Genomic DNA, 19347 nt, shown 5'->3' on the forward strand with positions numbered 1-19347 from the left:
CCAAGGTAAATATCTGATGAACAGTCTAATTGTTGAAAGATCAAGCAGTATCATCAAGTGGAAACTTTCTGTTGTTGTGACCAGCAGGAAAGTATTATAACTGCAATTGTGATTGAGCTCAGTAGCCTACACCATTGGGACAATTCATGTACAAGTTTGTTGAGTTCTTTGTGTAAAGCTATAAAATAATGACAGTTTTTACAGAACTGTGAACTGTGTGGTTCGATTTTGGACAATGGCAAGAATGTATAAAAGCAGGAAAGGTGCTAAAGTATGGTGTAATTGTGACCAGGAACTTTTAGATAAAGTTGTTCAGAATATTCAGTGTGGCAGATTATTATGTAGAAAAGTGTGTGATTTGTAGGGTGTACATACATCAGCCCTACAAAATAAAGTGTAGTAAATACATCCAAAAGATTGGGAGGAAAGCCAGTACTAAATGAGGAAGAAGAAGAGAAAATGTTGAAGTGAGGTATCTTGAGGGCTAATCATTGAGGACTTCCTTTCTCTAAATTGGATATTAGATATTTAGTTAAAGGCTATGTTGTTAAATCTGACTGAAAAGAGAAGAAATTTTCTAACAGTTTACTGTAAGGGAGGTCAACCAGCACTAAATGAGGAGAAAAAAGAAATATTGAAATAAGGTATCAAAGACCTTTAATGTATAAAATACATTATATGAACACTTATCACCTATCTGTAATGATGGACAACATTAAAATGTGTCAAAAGTTACTAAAATCAAATAGGAAGAATGTAGAATTTAAAAAAAAATGTCAATTTTTGTACAAATTTCGCCATATACTTTGAAATTTTGAACAGAGATTTAAAAAACATATCTGAAATCACCCCTATCCATGGGGTGATTTTGGACATTTTATTTGTCTGCTCAGGCAAATAGAGGTACACACAAATTTTCTGTTTTTGGGATATTTTGTTTGTTAAACGTATAGCCACCATTCCTGTAACAAACAGTTAAATCTAACAAAAGCTATGGAAGTTATGATGAAAATAAACACAAAACTGTCCAAAATCACCCCATTGGATGGTACTCATGAGCATTTTGCTCAGTTAGCAACCTGTAGCACTGACCTTCTCCCTGATGATGGGTGTGGCTCATCACAACACGGACTACACAAAGCACTGAAAGCATTGCAGAGCCACCTTGTTCCACAACTACTCGACTCTACCCACAACTCATAGAGATTGCTCAGAGTTGGCTCTAAGGCTGTTCACATCTCACTCAGTGTTGTCTCAGATGTACTAAATAGCACTGAGGCAGATGGCATAAAGGGCCACAGAAGTTCTCCCATACCCATGAAGTGTTGCTGTAACCATTCTGGCTCAGTTCAGGAGCAGTGGCGTGATGCAGTGCCTTGCTGGAGTTAAAGGCCATCTGCAGAGTGCTGTATGTAACAAACTGGTACAGAAGTTCAGACATGATCAGTCCGGTAAGAGGCAATGGTAGACCTATAAGGAGACCCACTTCATACCATGCAAATATCTTCTTCTTCATTTCAAAAAATCTGTACAGATAAGAGAAGTGTTCAATAAGTAATGCAACACATGTTTTTCTCAACAAATTTTGGTTGAAAAATGCAGAATTTGTTGTGGAACATTATGAAATATTCGCAGTTCAACTCCTATAGTTTCGTGAAGTTCCGATTTGTGGCAGTGCTATACACAGCCTTCAAAATGGTGTCTGTAACGGAGGTGCATTCAAAGCAGAGGGATGTCATTAAGTTTATTTTGGTAGAAAACCAGAGCACTGCAGATATTCATAGGCACTTGCAAAATATCTGCAAAGACCTGCCGGTGAACAAAAGCATGGTGAGTCGTTGGACGAGGCATCTGTCATCATTGCAACAATGTCACGCAAACCTGTCTGATCTCCTGCATGCCAAATGCCTGCACACAGCAGTGACTCCTGCAATGTTGGAACATGAAGACACTTTCATTCGACATGATTGATGGATGGCAATGAAACACCTCACTGCACAACAGGACGTCTCTGTCGGTAATGCTGACACCCACGTCCACCAGTCGGGGTATTCAAAGGTGTGTGCCTGCTGGCCTCATCAGTGCCTAACACAAGACCTTAAAGAGCAATGCAAGACCATCTGTGAAGAATTACTTGTGCTTTACAAGGCTGACTGTGACAATTTTTTGTTGAACATTGTCACAATCGATGAAACACGTGCATTCTTTATTCTTTATTTGTCTGTAGGTCATATCTTACAATGATATTGGAAACTTCATGTTTACGTAAATCTAGCATATATATAGCGGAAAAATAGTGATATATATCAATTTATGTATGATTGCATGTATAGTCTGTCTGTTACATATATTTGCTAGTTACAAAAAGATAGAAAATGTCATAAAAAGTACATTATAAAAAATGTATACTGACACACTATTTAATTTTCTATTTTAAGATATTCTTTAACACTGTAAGGGCAAATATTGATCAGATATCGTTTTAATTTTCTTTCAAAAAGAGACATACTTTCTGTCATCTTTATACATTGTGGCAAACTGTTAGTTTTATCCTACTTCCTTCTATATGATGGTCATTTTTTATTCTTGTATTATGTTTGTGATAGTCTCTGTTTAGCAATGCAGTGCAGTTAGTTTTTAAGTAGATATTTATACTGATGCTACTGTTAAAATTTTTAGCTCCTTGAATTTATTTCTGTGGGATTCTCTTGCAGGTCATGTGTTGTAGAACTGGTAACAACAAATGAAATGTCGTCTACACTATTAGATACTGATTTGGTCATATCATTGACATAAAAAATGAAAGGTAGTGGACCAAGGATGAATCCTTGAGGAACTCCATATTTCACAATTTCAAAATTTGAAAAGACACTTGTAATATTATTTTTCACTTTTTGCTTTATTTCTACACACTGCTCTCTATTTGCCAAAAATGATTTAATGATGTCTACTGCTTTCCCCGTTATACCATAACAATAAAGTTTTTCTAAAAGGATGTCATGAAATACACAATCAAATGCTTTAGATAGATCCAGGAACATACCATAGACTTTCTTCTGTTCATTAAGTGCTTTAGTTACAAGTGTTACAAATTCAGCTGTTGCTCTTTTGGTAGATTTGCCCTTTCCGAATCCATGTTGTTCATCGTTGAAAGTATTGCGTGTTTTTATAAAATTTAATATTCTATCTTTTATTGTGGTTTCTGTTATTTTAGAGAGTACAGATGTAATAGTTATAGGTCTGTAATTTCCTTTTTTTTTTTTTTTTTTTTTTTTTTCCATCCTCCTTTGTGTATAGGGATTACTTTGTTCTTTTTCAGCCACACTGGAAATATTTCTTTTTCTATAGATTAGTTTATCAGACAGGCCAATGGGTTTACTACCCATTGTAAACAGCATTTGATTAGTTTTAGGGATATACCATCTAGTCCCTCAGTGTTTTTTGTTTTTAGACTATGCATTATTTTTATAATTTCTGATTCATTGGTTTGGGTCAGGAATAAGCATTTTGTCTCATATGGAATGTTTATTGTGTTTATTTTGGAAGTATTATTTTGAGTTACAAATTTGTCCACAACTTCAATATAATGTTTGTTTAAAGTATTGCTGACATTTTGTGCATCCCTGAGTTCCCTCCCATTTATCTCAAGTATTATGTTATTATCAGTGTTTTCCACACCTACACCATTCCTCTTTCCATTTATGAGAGACCATATGGTCTTAGTGGTATTTGTTGAGGTTGCTATCTTGTTCTCATAATATGTCGATTTAGTCTCTTTTATCAGTTTGGTGTATGTTTTCTTCTTTTTGCTATATGCATCCCTATTTTCTTGGGTTGGCCTTAAACAACAATTTTCATACATGCTTTTCATCTCTTCCCTCTTCCTTTTTACCATCACTTTGAACAGAAAACCAAATGGCAATCCATGAAGTTGTGCCACACTACCTCCCCTCCGAAGAAAAAGTTCAAAGTTGCACCCTCAATTGGACTTTGAAGCAGTTATTCTGTTTGAAGTTCTCCCTCATTGTGCAACAATCATCTCAGAAGTGTATCATGCTACCCTCAGGAAACTGAAGAATGATTTCAGTTTGTTTATCACCCCAAAAATAAAAATGAACTCCTTTTCCGTGACAATCCAAGACTTTATACAAGTCTGCACACCCAGGAGAAGCTCACAAAACTTCATTGGACTATTCTTCCTCATCCACTCTACAGCCCGGATCTCACACCTTCTGATTCCCATCTGTTTGGCCCAATGAAGGGTGCACTCTGCAGGAAGCAGTACATGGATGATGGGGAGGTCATTGATGCAGTAAAACATCGGCTCCAATTTTGACCAGCAGAGTGAGATACCATGCAGGCATACGGGCCCTCCCAGTAAGCTAGCATAAGGCTATCACATTGAATGATGATTATGTTGAAAAAAAAAGGGTTTTTTAACCAGAGGAGTGGGGAATAATATGATGAATTCTGAATAAAACCAACCTGCTTACAGAAAAAAGGTGTTCATTACTTACTGAATGCCCTTCTTGTTTGCTATAATGTTCCCCCTTTTCCAATATATATGTATTCAGATCAGAGTTTTTTGACTTCCTGTAGCTCTGAGCTTCTGCATCTGAAATTAAATTATATTCTGACTGTGCCACTGCAATTAGTATGGTCTTATTCACTGGTGCAGCCTCGATTATGCTGGAGTCGAAATGCTCCAACATATATTAAACATTTGTAAATGAATATGAATCATTTCTTCTGCAACAAATTCCATATATTGTTCAGTAAAATATAACTTCTTCTACTCTGAACATTACAAGATTTCCATGTTCATCTGGCATCACAGGAGGGATAAGTAACAAAAAATTGTTAAGATAGCTGATATTGGAGACATTAATCTTATAACATATATTTGCATCTCCTATGAAAAGACAATGTAAAGCTGTAGCATGTGCTGAATACTGCAATAGAGTGCACTGTTTAGTGCAAGGAATTTGTGTTTGTGTGTCATGAAAGCTTACTGCCAACAAAAATTGTCCACTGTAATGTGCTCATGTTATAGACTATTTACACATCAGATCTAAAATAATAAAGAAGAGAGGGGTGGAGGGGAGAGGAATTGGGTTGATGTATGACTAAGTTAGAAAGAACATAATCTTCAAGATAAAGTTCTCCATTTTAGGAAATAAGATGTGCAAAAACTGTAAAGCTTCATCTGAACTCTGTTATAAGTTTTCTTACTCCACTATTGGAGAAATAAATTATATAGTACAACTATATAGATAATTGGGCTGTTTGGAAAGTAAGTTCTGATGCTGTCTGGTGCATGGAGGAGTGGAGACAGTGGAGTGATTTTAGCACAGCTGTGGCGCTGGTCTAAATATGAGACTACAAATTTGTCAGCACTGCAGGAAGGTTATTGAATTGTCATTTACACTATCAAAATGGCCACTATCATAAAAAGCCCTGCCAACTGTGAATTAAGTGCTGTGATCCATTCTCAACATACAAAACAAAAAGAAAGCTGTATACATTTGTAGTGAATTTTGTGCAGTGTGCAGATAGAACATTATGAGTGATAGAGCAGTGTGAAAATGATACTGTTTATTTGGAAAGGATGGATGAACTTGTTGAAAATGTTATTGACAAAATCAGAGAAAATTATCAATTCATTTCACAGAATTGTCAGTTTTCCTCTTATATCAGAGGCAGTGTTGTATGAACTTGTGGCTGATAAGCTTGGTTATCACGTATGTGCTGCAAATCCCATGTTTCGTCAGTTTCACCCTGTCAACGACAACTGCTGTCTATGAGTGCATCAGTTCCATCCTAAACCTGATGGACAAAAAACAGGAAACAATAGGAGTCTTTATTGACTTGTCAAAAGCTTTTGACATGGTGGACTATAAAATTCTGCTATCAAAGCTAGAAAGATATGGTATTCAAGGTCTGTCCAACAAATGGATCAGGTCCTTCCTGACAAATCGTATGCAGGCAGTATGCGTCAAGCACAGAAATATTGAACTAAAAACTGTATCTAATCACTTATCTGACTATAAACAAATAAAATGTGGTGTACCCCAAGGATCCGTTTTGGGACCCCTTCTGTTTCTTCTGTACATAAATGATCTAAGCTTAAATATTGATGCACACAAATCAATCATATTTGCAGATGACACCACGATTCTACTAAAAGGAGACGACGATGAACAGTTACAGCAGACAGTAAACACGGTCACGAAACAACTTAGCAGCTGGGCACAGAGTAATCAGCTTGTAATAAACAGTAAGAAAACCGTTGCTCTAAAATTCCACAATGTTCCTAATAAGGACATGTTTATCCCATCAGTCTCTATCAATGACGAACCAGTTGGTAACAGTACTGAAACCAAATTCTTAGGACTTTGGCTGCAGAGTAACATCAGATGGAATAAGCATATTGAATATCTCAATGCAGAACTGAGCAAAACATGTTATCTTCTTTGTTCATTAAAATCATGCTGTAGTGAGAAAACAGTATTGAATGCATATCATGCGTACTTTCATTCTTGTCTTAGATATGGGGTCACCTTCTGGGGAAACTCTAAAATAGCTAATAGCACTTTTAAACTACAAAAAAGGGCCATTAGAATCTTGTTTGGGTGCAAGCCTAGAGACTCTTGTAAACCCCTGTTTAAGAAATCTGGTATTCCCCCATTACCATGTGTATACATTATGGAAACCCTTTTGTTCTTTAAATTAAATGTAATAGGCAAGGACCAGAGACTACAAAAAATCTGTGATATACATGAGCACTTTACCAGACAAAACAGAAACTTACATATGACTCAAATCAGCACAGCACTGTGCCAAAAAGGTACTTTTCACATGGGAGTTAAGCTTTATAACAAACTTCCTGAAAACATAAAAGCTATCACTGAGGTCAATACATTGGGAAAATCTCTAAAGTCATATTTACAGCATCACTGCTTCTACTCCATTGAAGAATATTTATATTTATGAAATGTGTTATATAAATACTTACGTGTAAAGTGTATTATTGTAAGCTTAAATATGTATGCCTTGAAATTACTTTCAGACTGTATATTTATAACTTGACTTGTCCAATGTCTTATGCATAAGCTGCTATGTAGACAACAGGATCAATAAAATACAATCTACAATCTACAATCTACCTTAGATATGTCTGCATAAGCAGAAGAAACTAATGATCTAAGTTCCAAAACTATTTATTGGACTGTTCAATTAACCAAAACAAATTCTCCAAGTATAACACCAACACAAAACAGTGATCTGTTTTCAAATCACAACTACATACAAGAATAGTATAGAAAACAACTGAAATAATTTCGTACTAGTCTCCGCCATAGACTTCTCTGATATACCAAGCCTAATCCAGAGATCAGCGACAAGATCCAAGCCGGGCTGCCGGGGCGGCAGCTATCCATGTCTGCTGGCAGTTGATGAACTGCCGATGTGCGGCCGAGTGCCGGCCTTGGGCGGATGAGTACCTCAGAACTATTTTCCATCACGTGGCTTGACATGTGGAAATAGTTCCAGGATTTGCAGCGACCTCTTCCTTATGTTTATGTGGGTCAGTAGTGGCCCCTGGTGGCTGCTGGTGTCTTTGCTGTGGTGTTGTTGTTGTTGTGGCCGTTAATCAATATTGCCTGTCGGTTGTGTAGTGCTTCGATGTGCCTGCAAAGCGGGCAACCCGCGGCTGCAGACTGTCAGTTTGGTTGCTGGTACTCTAGGCACCATGATGTCTGGTGGAGAAGGCCACAGCAACTTTCATATCATATTGATGGTATTCCAACACCCCACTGCATCTGACAATCTGTTGTCTCTGAGAGTTTTGAAATTGTTGCCTGGTGCAGTTAATGACAGAGCATTTGGTGTACACTATCCTGTAATTTCCAATACATAATACAATCTATCCAAGACTTGAGACCTAAAATGTAAAAACATACTTCATATTTTCAGTTGCATGTACAATATTTCCTTTTCTTATTCAACTCACTGGTGAGCCTATACTCTTCATTCTGATAAGGAGGCCTCCTTACCCATGAGGCCATTTACTAGGCTTGCTTTGCTGTGTGTCTGAGGAGGATTTCTCTTCATTCTGTTTTGTGGCTCTAATATATGTTAACAAGCCACAACTGTCTATAACACACTAATCTGAACTCATAGTGTATGTGTGCACACCTAACAGCGTTAGGCATGTATGCACAATTTCTGCAATGGCCTGTAAACTGCCTTATTAGCACTTTGCAGTCTGGTTTAGAAATACCATAATTTTTCCAACATAGGTACTGCTGCAGATTCCTTATTTCATTTTTATAAAGGGTTAAAACCACATCATCCACCTTGCATAGTTCTAGGAATGCTTCCAGCTGACATCCATAGAATGAAAAGATTTGGTAGCTGCATTAATGTTTCTGATGCAGTATGATGTAGGAGGAGAGGAACTCCTTAGTCACATTGTGGCAGGAGAAGACACATGAGTTGCATGTGTCAGTGTGGAAGCAAAAAAAACTAATCAATGGAATGAGCCCACAGTAGGTGGACATATAATTCTTTAAAGTGCCACCAAACATTTTCTGCATGAAAGCTAATGGCAACTGTTTTTGGGATAGGAAAGGAGTACTCCTTGTTGATCTCATCAAAAGAGGCACTACATTAAACTCCGAAATTTGCTGTAAAACTCTAAACAAGCTCAGAAGCGTCATCCAAAACAAAACACATAGGATGTTGAGTTCCGGCATCATTTTTGGGCATGATAATACTAGGCCACATACAGCCACATGCACACAAATCTTGCTTAAGGGTTTGAAATGGGAATCGTCTGATCATCCTCCATACTGCACTGATTTGTCATCCTTTGATTTCCAACTGTTTCTCAAGAAGAAAGAATTACTAGAGTCACAGCAGTTTGAAGATGATGACGAGTTGAAGGAGACTGTCAAAGTACAACCACAGTAGCTCATTGTGTAAACCTGAGAGCTGCTTCCCCATAGGTGGCAGAATTTTATGAAAAACTCACCCCTTAGGAGAAAGTTACGTACAAAATAGCTAACATTTTAGCTTTAAGTTGTATATAATACAATAAACTTGTAATGCATTAGCATTTTTCATAAAGTAACAAAACTTTAGTCTCTGAATAGCCCTCATAATACAGAGCACCAGGCAATTTGATGCTTGACATGTTTGTTTGTGTCATATGAAAAGAGGATGATACGCTTGCTGTGATGGTTTGAACGCTTGTCTTGTGCCTGGTGCTTGCAGGGGTACATAGTCATAACACACGACACTGCAATGATGTAAGAAAAGACTACTGCTCATGTACCAAAACTCTAAACAGCTTCAAACACACATCTGTAAAGCTAGGTAATAAACTACCAGAGTCAGTTAAGAGTCTGGAGCTGAAAAAATTTAAAATATTTCTAAGAGCTTTATTAATTCAAAATTGTTTTTATACAATGGAAGATTTCTGTGAGCATAATTTCTAACATAGATTAATTATTTGTGTATTTATTGTCATTGTTGTTTGTACATTTATTGACATTGCTTATACAAGCTTTACATCCCTGTAAATGTTTTGTTTTTGGCGATAAAAATCAATCAATCAATCAATCAATCAAACCTACCAGTTACACACATCTTCCCAGAATAGTAGATGACTTTTGTGGATTCAATTTTTCATTAATATCTTCTGGATACTATGGTTGCCTATAAATTTATCTTGTAGAGCTGTTCCTGCTATTCAGTTCCACCTGATAATCTTCTTCACCTCACTCTGATTCTCTTCCCTGAAGATTTTGTGAGTTAGCTGGGAAAAGAGCTCACTTCTCTTCTCAAACTACATAAAGCATTCATAACCGGAATACCACCTTTTCAACCATATATTGTCAAATTAAGCACTAGTACAATGTACTTTACAATGAGCTCCGTGCCCCTTCTTCTCTCCGGTCTGTATGCAACAGAGTAAGTCACATATGTTACATTTTGCATAATGTTCATTGCTAATACAGGCTCTTTGGTTCTTCCTTGGTGAGCCACCATAAGACCTTCCATCAGCAGCTGCACGGAATAACATGTTCACCACAGCAAGTGATGATGTCCGTACAATATTGTTGGCTCTGCATTAACAGAAGACTAGTGACAATGTCGACTCTAGCTCAGTTAACTTAAAATAATAGTTTTTCTCTCTATATTCATGTGAATATCTCTCCTTTCTTGAAGAGCCTAAGAGTGTGCCATGGCTTTTCGTAAGCCATAGCAAGCCTCTAAAAATGGCATATTTCATAATTGGTGTTGGCTCCACAGTTGAAAATTTACAGCAGAAATATTTCTTTTTGCACAATTATGTTTTGGGTTCCAGCTGCATAACAGAAGCCTAATGAACCAATTATTATATCAATTACATCAGGCATATACAATAATGCATTCATTCCTCTTTTCCAGACAAATACTGTAGAGCGGGAAGGGTTTGAGAAACGCTTGCAGCTGCAAGAGAGTGAGCTGGCAGAGTTGCGTCAGAAGCTGGCTGCTGCCACCAAGGGCAATGACTCACTGGACGAACTGCGAGCAGCTCTGGCAAAGGCTTCGGAGCTCCTGCGTGACAAGGATGCCGTGTGCAACAGCCAAGAGCTCAAGAACAAGGCACTCCTCAACCAGGTCTGCCCCCATGTTCTGCTTTATATTTTGTACATATATTACTTTTCCTGAGCGCTATCATGCCCATCACCATTCGTCCACTGCTGGATGTATGTAGATGCAACCCACACATTTGTTAATCAAAATGTAATCATGATGTTGTACAAACAGCTGCAAAGAAAACCAAACACAAGTTTGGAAAGGAAATAAAAATTTAAGGGGGTAACAAATTAAAACTTTGAGTTTTGTTGATGACACTGTAATTCTCTCATGGATTATAAGGGTCTTGGAAGAGCAATTAAACACAATGGGTAGTGTTATGAAAAGAGGTTGTAAGATGAATAATTATGAAAGTAAAACAAGTGTAATGGAATGTAGCTGAATGAAATAATATATATGTGTGTATGTGGTGACTGTTCTTTTGGACATGTCCAAAAGAACAGACACCATTTTCATCCAGCAGCCACAGTGAATTGACATGCATGGGAATTACAGACATTGACTGTGAGTGAGCATTAATTTAAATCAATGGAGAAAGTTGAAAATGGCAGTTGCATGGACTACCTTAGCATACCTCCTGTTAGACCCAAATCCTCAACTTATACACCTACTACTAATGTAGTGCCCCTGCCCATTATCCTAATTACTCATGGCAACATGTACCGGATGATCAAACAGTCAGTATAAATTTGAAAACTGAATAAATCATGGAATAATGTAGATAGAGAGGTACAAATTGACACACATGCTTGGAATGACATGGGGTTTTATTAGAACCAAAAAAATACAAAAGTTCATAAAATGTCCGACAGATGGCACTTCATCTCATCAGAGTAGCAATAATTAGCATAACAAAGTAAGACAAAGCAAAGATGATGTTCTTTACAGGAAATGCTCAATATGTCCACCATCGTTCCTCAACAATAGCTGTAGTTGAGGAATAATGTTGTGAACATCACTGTAAAGCACATCCAGAGTTATGGTGAGGTATTGGCGTTGGATGTTGTCTTTCAGCATCCCTAGAGATGTCGGTCGATCACAATACACTTGCGATTTCAGGTAACCCCAAAGCCAATAATCGCACAGACTGAGGTCTGGAGACCTAGGAGCTCAAGCATGACGAACGTGGCGGCTGAGCACACGATCATCACCAAATGACACGTGCAAGAGATCTTTCATGCATCTACCAATATGGGGTGGAGCACCATCCTGCATAAATATCGTACATTCCAGCAGGTGTTTATCAGCTAGGCTGGGGATGATGCGATTCTGTAACATATCGGCGTACCACTCACCCGTCATGGTAGCAGTTACAAAACCAGAATCACGCATTTCCTAGAAGAAAAGAGGCCCGATAACGGTAGATGTGGTAAATCCAACCCATACCGTGACTTTCTTGTCATGCAATGGAGTTTCCATGACAGTTCTAGGATTTTTGGTAGCCCAGATTCTGCAGTTGTGGGCGTTGACAGATCCTCGGATCGTGAAATGAGCTTCGTCGGTCCACAACATGTTACTCAACCAGTCGTCATCTTCCGCCATCATTTGAAACACCCACACCGCAAATGCCCTCCGCTTCACTAAATCGCCAGGTAACAGTTCATGATGCCGATGGATTTTGTATGGATAGCATCGGAGGGTACGCCTAAGTGCCAACCAAACAGTAGTGTATGGAATGCTGGTGCGGCGTGCGACTGCACGAGCGCTGGCTTCCCCATGCATAGACGAACCCGCTACAGTCTCCATTTCTTCCTGAACTGTCTCAGCATCATTACGCCTTGTGCTTGGTCGGCCACTACGGGGTCTATCATCTAAACAACCCGTGGTTTCGAACTTTGAAATCATTCTTGCCACAGCTGCATTTGTCAACGGACCTTTACTCGTTCAAATCCCCTTCCTATGGTGATAGGATCGTAATGCTGAACTAGCACATTCCCCATTCTGATAATACAGCTTCACTAAAAGCGCCTTTTCAGGTAACGTCAACATGCAGCGACTGCTGGCGCATCTGATTCTCTCTCTCATTACAGCTCCTTCTATACGTAATTGTCATGCGCAGTCACTGACATTTTGCTGTCCAGCGCCATCTGTTGGACATCTTGTGAACTTTTTTTTTTTGGTTCTAATAAAACCCCATGTCATTCCCAGCATGTGTGTCAGTTTTTTACCTCTCTAGCTACATTATTCCGTGGTTTATTAAGTTTTCAAATTTATACTGACTTTTTGATCATGGAGTAAATGCTATCATCAATGGGGAGGTGCAGGTAACAGTTCTGCGACAACTTTTAACTTATGCATTTCACAACTTCACACGATCAATGTCTTTATGTCATTTTCAAGTGTGAAGTAGCTCGCGTGTAATTCAGGCATCCATTGATCTCTTCAGTGAAGATGCACACCAGGCTCGAACTCTTATGGAAACTGATGAAATGCCATCAGTATTGAGCATAATGGGGAAGGGGCACACGAATGGTACATTAGTAGTGTGTGGATAAGTTGAGAATATGGGACTGATAGGAGGCATGCTAAGGTAGTGCGGTTGCAAAGTCTGGATGGCACAATGGCCAGCGCATCTTCTTTGTAAGCAGGAGACCTGGGTCCAAATCCTGGTTTGGCACAAATTTTCAATTTTCTCCATTGATTTAAATCAATACCTGCTCACTGCCAATGTTTGTAATTCCATTTTGTCGGAATTTAATAAGGCATTACTGATGGAATTAGCTTGGGAAATGAGATATTAAACATAGTAGATGAGTTTTGCTACTTGGGCAGCAAAATAACTGATAATTGCCAAAGTAAAGTGGAAGCAAAATGTGGAGATATAGAATGTGGACTGGAAACAGCAAGAAAAGTGTTTCTGAAATAAAGAAAATCTTTGACATTGAATATAAATTGAAGTGATAATAGGCTTACTATATGTCGGGTTTAGCCTGGACAGTCCTTGTTTTTTAGCACTGTCTGGGGTAATATCCAGGAGTGCAAAAATGTCCGGGGCTTGAGAATTTTGTGACTGACGAGAAACTTTTTTTAAACCTTAGGGCTATGTGTTTGACATCATGTTTTTAAACATTTTTTATGGTGATGCTTCACTCAGCCAACCATGGAGCAAGTGCTATCATCAATGGGGAGGTGCAAGTAACAGTTCTGCGACAACTTTTAACTTATGCATTTCACAACTTCACACGATCAATGTCTTTATGTCATTTTCAAGTGTGAAGTAGCTCACATGTAATTTTTTGATCATTTTATCTCTATTAATTTTTCATCTCATTATTTAGCAATGGGCAAAAGAAAGTGTCTATTTCATGTTAACATGTAGCTGGAATAAAAGTTTTTAAAGCTGTGTAATAACAGTAACAAATAGGGTGTTTACAGCATGCTATGTACTGGAGAATTTTCTGTTGTGCATAAAGGAATGAGTGCTGTTAAAGACCATGTGAAATCAGCTAAACATAGGAATGTTATTCATGCTATAGCGTCACCAAATGTAAGAATTTTTTTTAAAAGCCAAAGATGGGAATAACACTGATCTGCCTTCTACTGCTAAAGAGGCTATGTTTTCATGCACACAGCTAGAGATGAGCAGCATTTCTGAAAAAAGTGATGTTCAGTGAAAAATACAATAGAATAAACAAAGTTAATGTTCCAATAAGCTGCTTTAACTAATTTCAAAGATATGTTCTGGGCTGGACCCAAGAAATATGGCAAGTCTAGCGATAGGAAGCCTTTTCTGAAGGTATTTATCTGGAGTGTATCTATAACATAGGTCTCTTGGGAGTAAAGCAGTTAGCAGACTTTGGTTTGTTGGTAGAATAGTAGGGAAATGCAATCAGTCTACAAAGGAGACTGCTTTCAAATCACTCATGTGACTCATCCTAAAATATTGCTCAAATGTATGACCTGTAACAAATAAAACTAGCAGTGGATACTGAATGTATACTGAAAAGGGCAGTATGAATGGTCACAAGTTTGTTTGACCCATGGAAGAGTGTATTAAGATGCTGAAACAACTGAACTGGCAGATGCTTGAAGATAGACAGAAACTATTCTGAGAAAGACTACTAAGGGAGTCTCAAGAATTAGCTTTAAATGATGACTCTAGGAATATACTACAACTCCCTACGTATTGCTTCCATAAGGACCGTGAAGACAAAATTAGATTAATTACAGCATGCACATAGACACTTAAACAATCATTTCTCTCGTGGTCCATAGGTGAATGGAACAGGGAAAAGACCTAATAACTGGTACAGTGGAATGTACCTTCTGTTGTGTACTTCACAGTGGTTCACAAAGTATAGGTGTAAATATAGATTTATGGATGTGAAGCAGGAGTGGTAAACAGTTCAGACAAGAAGAGAATAGAAGTTCTTGAAACATGATGCTACTGAAGAATGATGGAGATTAGTTGGTTATATTGAGTAAGTAATAAAGAACTATTCACCCCAATCAGGAGGAAAAGAATTTTGTGGCACAACGTGACTAAAAGAAGGGATCGGGTGATAGGATACATTCTGAGACATCAAGAGACTATCAGTTTGGTAATGGAGGGAAGTGTGCAAAGGAGTAATAATTGTAGAGTGAGACCAAGGAAGTAATATACTAGTCAGGTTCAAATGAATGTAGGTTGCAGTAGGGATGGGAAAACCAACTGGTTAAAACTGATATCCATATTTTAGTCCTGAATAACCTGTATTTGAAGGTATTTGTTTGGTTTCAGTTATAACAGGTGTTTTTTATTTTTTACTAAGACATATCAATCAGCCATAACAGCAGTGCTAAAGTTTTTCATTTTTAAATAAACCATTTTTGAAAAAGGATTAATTTTTATCTGCAGAATTTGCATTGGTTTGAAATGTTGTGTTATTCCAGAAAATGTGAAAAATGATCAGTGCTATTGTAATAACAGTGCCGACAGAAACGAGAAACAAACACATGGCATAAGAACTGGTACAGCATTGCTGAGACAATAATGTCCTTGTTGCTGTGTGTTGCAGCTGAGAAACTGTTATTTCGGAAACCAGTTATTTTGAGTGGTTTTAGCAGTCAGACTAAACTAGTGTGGTGAAAAACTGATATAACTGAAAGCTGGTTGTTTCAGTGATAACCATCATCCCTAGTTAAGTAGCTTTGGAGAGATGACAAGACTTGCACAGGGTAGACTAGCATGGAGAGCTTATCAAACCAGCCTTCATGGAAAAGATCACATCTACAACAACAGTCAAATGTGACATAAAAACAATGGTAACACAAATACACGCAAATAGCAACCACATTACACTCTGTGATCAAAAGTGTACAGACACCTGGCTGAAAATGACTTAGAAGTTTGTGGCACCCTCCATCGGTAATGCTGGAATTCAGTGTGGTGTTGGCCCACCCTTAGCCTTGATGACAGCTTCCACTCTCACAGGCAATACCCTCAATCAGGTGCTGGAAGGTTTCTTGGGGACTGGCAGCCAATTCTTCATAGAGTGCTGCACTGAGGAGAGGTATCACTGTCAGTCGGTGAGACCTGTGATGAAGTCAGCATTCCAAAACATTCTAGGTCAGGACCCTGTGCAGGCCAGTCCATTACAGGGATGTTATTGTCATGTAACCACTTCGCCACAGGCCGTGCATTATGAACAGGTGCTCAATCGTGTTGAAAGATGCATTGCCATCCCCGAATTGTTCTTCAACAGTGGGAAGCAAGAAGGTGCTTAAAACATCAAAGTAGGCCTGTGCTGTGATAGTGCCATGCAAAACATCAAGGGGTGAAAGCCCCCTCCATGATCACACCGTAACACCACCTCCTCCAAATTTTACTGTTGGCACTATACACACTGGAAGATGACGTTCACCAGGCATTCGCCTTACCCACCCTGCTATCGGATCGCCACATTGTGTACAGTGATTTGTCACTCCACACAACATTTTTACACTGTTCAATTGTCCAATGTTTATGCTCCTTACACCAAGAGAGGCATCGTTTAGCATTTACCGACGTGATGTGTGGCTTATGAGCAGTGGTGTGATGTGTGGCTTATGAGCAGCTGTTCAACCATGAAATCCAAGTTTTCTCACCTCCTGCCTAAATGTCATAGAACTTCCAGTGGATCCTGATGCAGTTTGGAATTCCTGTGTGTTGGTCTGGATAGATGCCTTTACACGTTATGACCCTCTTCAACTGCCGGCAGTCTCTGTCAGTCAACGGACAAGGTTGGCCTGTACGCTTTTGTGCTGTGTGTGTCCGTTCACATTTCCACTTCACTGCCACATCAGAAAGAGTGGACCTAGGGATGTTTAGGAGTGTGGAAATCTCGTGTACGGACATATGACACAAGTGACACCCAATAACCTGACCACATTCGAAGTCCATGAGTTCTGCGGAGTGCCCCATTCTGTTCTCTCACGATGTCTAATGTCTACTGAGGTAGTTGATATGGAGTACCTGGCATTAGGTGACAGCACAATGCACCTAATATGAAAAACATGTTTTATGGGTGTCCGGATATTTTTGATCACATAGTGCATGTACAAACCGAATGGAGAGTTCACCCTTGTTCAATGAATGGGAAGTAACCTGTGCTATGCACTCACAATGATTTGTAGAGTATGGATATGAATGTAGATATGTTTGGAAGCTTAAATGATTTAACAAAAAATTAGTGAAAAATAAATTATCTATATCACTAAGCAACTAACCGAGAACCCTGTGTCAGTTACAGGTCGCCTGTCTGACAGCTTGCAGGGATAACAAAAATTAGATTTTCAATATTTCATGTAATTATTTAGTGAATTACAAAATTTAAAAGCTGTCACAAGCTATTCATTAAGGGATATACTCTTACGTTAAAAGTTAACCTCAATAAGGCGAGCATTGTAGTTAGAAACTGCATGTTTGTCTCAAGGCAATGTGACTGACAGTGTGCAGATATCCAGACTTTATTCATCGAATATTTGATAATGAAAGTACTTAGTGATTTCCAACAAACTTTAATGTAGTTTCAAACATTTAAAAACTATTTATACCTGGCACTCCCTATAAAATGAAAGTTTATCACTTTCTACATTTTCACTGTTCATGCAGCAAAACTTCAACATCAGACATGACTTTTTAATTTATTAGTATTTTACTACTAACTCTATGCACAACACAGCCTGCAGACAGTATCCACATATACCACTGACTATACCTGCAAAATTACTTCATTATACAACACATAATTCAGGAGATATGTCATAGACATTTAGATGCATGAATAACTAGTCTTTGCTCAAAATGAAGTGCACATTACTCAAACTATATTCATCCAATGTTTCATAAGTGAAGCACTTAGTGACTTCTGACAAATATTAAGAATAATTCCAAACCTTTTCTTTACTTTTTCTCACTAACTTGTTTATTATGAAATATTTAGCACATTAACTTATTTGTAAAGTAATCAGACATTTGCAGTTGTTTTATACATGGTAGTTCAATTCTTTAAGGAATCAGAGGTTTACTGATAGTGTACAAAACTGTTGAGGATTTTGCAAGCCAGTTTTTGACTTTTTGTTTGTTGGTACCCTTCTCCTGAGCTTTGGCTGACAGTCAATTAGGATCCCAAGGTGAACATCGACAGGCAACATGTCAAATTATAATATTTTTGTTGGACCTCAACTACTAGCTAACTTTATGCAGAATTTATGAAATTGAAAACAGAAATTGAGGCTGATTGGTATTTATCATCATATCCCACATCATTCCATCTCATTTTGTGGGTCAGTGAGTGAAGCTTCTTTTTCAATTACAGTCCTTAAACTTCTCTCCCTCTTCAGTGCTGTCCCTTTCTGCTCTGGTTTTTGCCATATCCTTGTACCTCACTCTTGGTCATCCTCTGGTGTTTTGCCTCTGCATTTCAAATCATACATTAGTCTTTACATGGTAGATAGATAGATTTAGTCATCTCATAACATACGATTTCAAATCATTGTTGATTTTATGCATTAGAGACATATCACAGTGTTTAATTTATTTTATTTGCATTTCTGAGATATTGCTACACAATTAAATACTACTGTTTTCAGTATATGAAAGTAAATGTATAATTTCCTTGTTTAAACTGTAAAACTACCCTCAAAGAATTCTTCAGTAGAATAGTAGCACTTTTCCATCAGAGAGGTCTAAAGTAATCTTCTCAGCAAACCTAACTCCATGTTAAATATATTACAACCTTTTATTTTACTGTAAATTTTTACCCCATATACTCTGATGGTTGGGTATAGAGTTTTAAACCATGTGATGGGAGTTTAAATTTCTCTCTGTGGTGAGTGCTGTAGTTGTGGCTGAAATGGAAAGAGTTAAGTACATGTTGATTTTTTACATAATAATTGCAATACCTCTTACATTTAAAGGGAAGGAATAGATAGTATTTTTAGATTTCTTTAACAGTTGTCATCATGATGCCTGTTGTTTGTCAATACACATGTTCCTATTTTTTTAATTTTTTGTAGTACTGGGTGTGTCATAACATTTGCTGAATTTCCTCAGAAGATTATGCCATAACAAGTAACTGACTCAAAGCAAGAATGATAGACTATGTTTTTGATGTCTACATACATTGCAAAAGCTAGGGTGTTAAATTTGTTTGCTAAGTAGTCTATGTGTACCTTCCAATTTAAATTTTTATCAAGATTTGGGCCTAAGAACTCCATTTGGTTTGCTTCTCTGTTATT

The 19347-nt window shown here is 37.8% G+C and overlaps 1 protein-coding gene across 1 annotated transcript in view; it reads left to right on the top strand.

Moving 5' to 3' along the window:
• The window catches only part of LOC124552574, a 71184-nt gene that overhangs the window by 39454 nt on the left and 12383 nt on the right, over positions 1–19347 (top strand). Inside the window, exon 3 of the mRNA XM_047126897.1 lies at positions 10456–10668. Within this exon, the coding sequence (XP_046982853.1) occupies positions 10456–10668 (213 nt within the window). The remainder of the gene's footprint in view (positions 1–10455; positions 10669–19347) is intronic.

Source organism: Schistocerca americana, chromosome 10 (assembly GCF_021461395.2).
Source record: "Schistocerca americana isolate TAMUIC-IGC-003095 chromosome 10, iqSchAmer2.1, whole genome shotgun sequence".
Taxonomy (NCBI): domain Eukaryota; kingdom Metazoa; phylum Arthropoda; class Insecta; order Orthoptera; family Acrididae; genus Schistocerca; species Schistocerca americana.